We start from the raw sequence: 2651 nt of genomic DNA on the forward strand, positions 1-2651 counted from the left end.
GAGAGGAGCCTGAGAACTGAAAGATTTTCCTCCCATTCTGCTGCTGGAAACTCTAGGAACCACAAGTAAACCTGCAGTCTGAGAGCGAAGTGCTCTGTTAGTAAAATATAGAACAATAAGATCTGTAATATAAGATGGAGCTAGGTTGTTGAGAGCTTTGTAGGTTAGAAGTAAGATTTTGAATTCTCTTCTGGATTTGACAGGGAGCCAATGGAGAGAAGCTGAAACTGGAGTGATATGATCTCTCCCAGTAACTCCAGTTAAGACTCTGGCTGCAGCATTTTGGATCAACTGAAAACTGCACACACCAGCTGTCTGAGGTGACGGCTCTGCAGAGGGGGGTTAAGGCTGCACACAAGACTGTGGGGACCTACATAGTTTGTCTTCTTCCCAGCATGCATCTCTGCTGTAGGACTGAAGGTGTTCTTTCAAATCCACCCAGAGGTCAGAGGTCACATTCAAACACTCATTGAGCTCCATTTCCACAGGAAGTGACAGCTTTTTAAAAAATTGTCATATCTCCTCCACCGTGCACTGTGTGATTGTGATGAGCAGACCCTTCTGCCACCTACGGTTTGTGGATTGTATCTGGACCTGGATCAGCAGACACAGTTCATGTTTCAGTCAGTATTTCTATGGCAGTCCTAAAAGTCCCTGATTTATCTCCTTCCTTGCTACAAAGACAAAACTCCTTGAGATTAGTAATCTGGATGAATGGTCTGTATTGTCACTGTTTGGCTCTCCAGACGCTTTGGGACATGAACCGCTCTGACGTTGTAGTTGAGCTTGAGTAATGCTCATGTCTACTGAGTCTGGAATCCTTGAGATGTATCCAAACAACCATTTTTACTGTTTGACCATGATTACCTTAAATCAAGATTAAACATTGGACATTTAATTCCTGCAGCTTAACTCTTCCAAAGTGTGAGTAGCTTTTCCTCCAGTGCGTTAAATCCAAACAATGTGAGTGTGGTGTTCACCAACAAGCAGACAGAGAAGACAGACCTCATGGCTTGCTGTGTCCTCTGCCCTGCAGCGAAGTCGTCCTGTCCAACATCGATGTGGGCGTCGCTGGCAGCTGGGAGTGCCTGCTGACTTCATCCAGAGGAAACGTGTCCAAGCAAATGGACATCGTTGTAGTGGAGACATCAGCTCCTTCCTGCCCGGCGGACAGAGTCACTAACAACAAGGGAGACTTCAGGTGAGTCTTTTCACACCTGCGCTCGATTTTTGACACTGTTGTTCAGTCAGCCGTGTGGAGCTGCCTGTTCCAAAGTCGTGGGGACAACTGTCCCCTTCGGTCACTTCTAGATGTGTTCTCTCCATCTACAGTGGTGTCTTAGTGTACAACTGTCTAATGGTGACGGACAGTGATCACTAGTGTTCAAAGCAGATCCCAGGAGACCTCCTTCAAAGTACGTCTAGGTTAACCTCACTATCATTAGCAGAGACGCTAGAAGCTGCTGAAAACTGGATAATAATCAGAGCGGCTGTTTCTCTGGTCCATGCACGGTCCAGTTCACATGCCTGAGGTCCATTTAATCCAGCCTGAGACCGGGTCTGCCTCGGACCGGTCATCGCTCAGAAGCTGCCAAACACGAGGTTCAGCAGTGAAGTATCAATAAAGAGTAATACGCTCAGTCATCCAGGAAAACAAATCACAACGAAGTTAACTCATCTGGACCGTTTCGTTTTGGAAGAGACGTTTCGTCTTCCATCTGAAGCACTTCACCTGGATGACTGAGCGTACGCTGCTTTTCTTTTTAACCGTAGGCCAGGTTGTCCTCCGGTAACGTTTGATTGCTCTGCACCGATGATCGATTGCTTTAGACTGATGAGCCTCCATTTTGCACGTGTAAACCAGTTTCTGTGAACTCCACAGCAGACTGGTTTGAAACACGCCAACGAGGGGCAATTTATAGACAGACCCTGGTGCAGGCCTCAGACTGACGACGTCGTTCAGATGAAAGACGAAACGTTTCTTCCAAGAAGAATCTGTCCAGATGAGCGGACCTAACCATGTTTTGTGAAGTAAATAATGTTTTAAAGTTTCCTGTTTTGGTTTTAACTCCAACAAACACAAAGCTCAGATGTAGATTATAGGTTTGTGAATAAAAAGGAACAAAGCTGTTCTTCTGTTTGCATCGTCTCTGTGTGGTCTTGAACCCGTGCACCGACCCCCCAACACCTGTCCTGCGGGTGTGTCGTTGTCACAGCCCGCTCTCAGAGCAGCGAGTCGTTTCTGCCCGAGCGTTGGAGTAATGGGCTGGAAAACGAGCCCCCTCTTGGTGCTGGGGGCAAAATTAATGCCATTTATTATCAAGAGCTGCTGCAGCAGGAAGCAAAGTGAGGAATGAAGAAGAGGAGGAGGAGGGCAGCAGCTCTCTAATCCCAGAACAGATTACTGGCCTCACAGGGGCCACGCTTTATTTGAATTTAGATGAACTCAAACAAGGTTCTACTTTAAGCACGACTTGACTGTTGCCAGTGGCTGTCAGCAGAAAACAGCAGCTCGTGGAGTCCCTGACTTCAGCCAGCTCCATCATCTCTTTACTCCACAGCAGCACCAAGAACGGAGACGTTCACACGTTTCATTTGCTGCTCTCAGAGAAGCTTCATGTTACAGGAGCGGGGACAGCGTGAGCCAGTCC

The 2651-nt window shown here is 47.3% G+C and overlaps 1 protein-coding gene across 1 annotated transcript in view; it reads left to right on the top strand.

Annotated features, from left to right (window-relative positions):
- Window positions 1–2651, top strand: part of LOC119420550 (adhesion G protein-coupled receptor A3) — a 75136-nt gene that overhangs the window by 13940 nt on the left and 58545 nt on the right. Inside the window, exon 3 of the mRNA XM_037687998.1 lies at window positions 1037–1201. Coding sequence (XP_037543926.1) covers window positions 1037–1201 — 165 coding nt within the window. The remainder of the gene's footprint in view (window positions 1–1036; window positions 1202–2651) is intronic.

This window comes from Nematolebias whitei, chromosome 1, assembly GCF_014905685.2.
Source record: "Nematolebias whitei isolate Nwh7 chromosome 1, NemWhi1, whole genome shotgun sequence".
In the NCBI taxonomy this organism is placed as follows: Eukaryota; Metazoa; Chordata; class Actinopteri; order Cyprinodontiformes; family Rivulidae; genus Nematolebias; species Nematolebias whitei.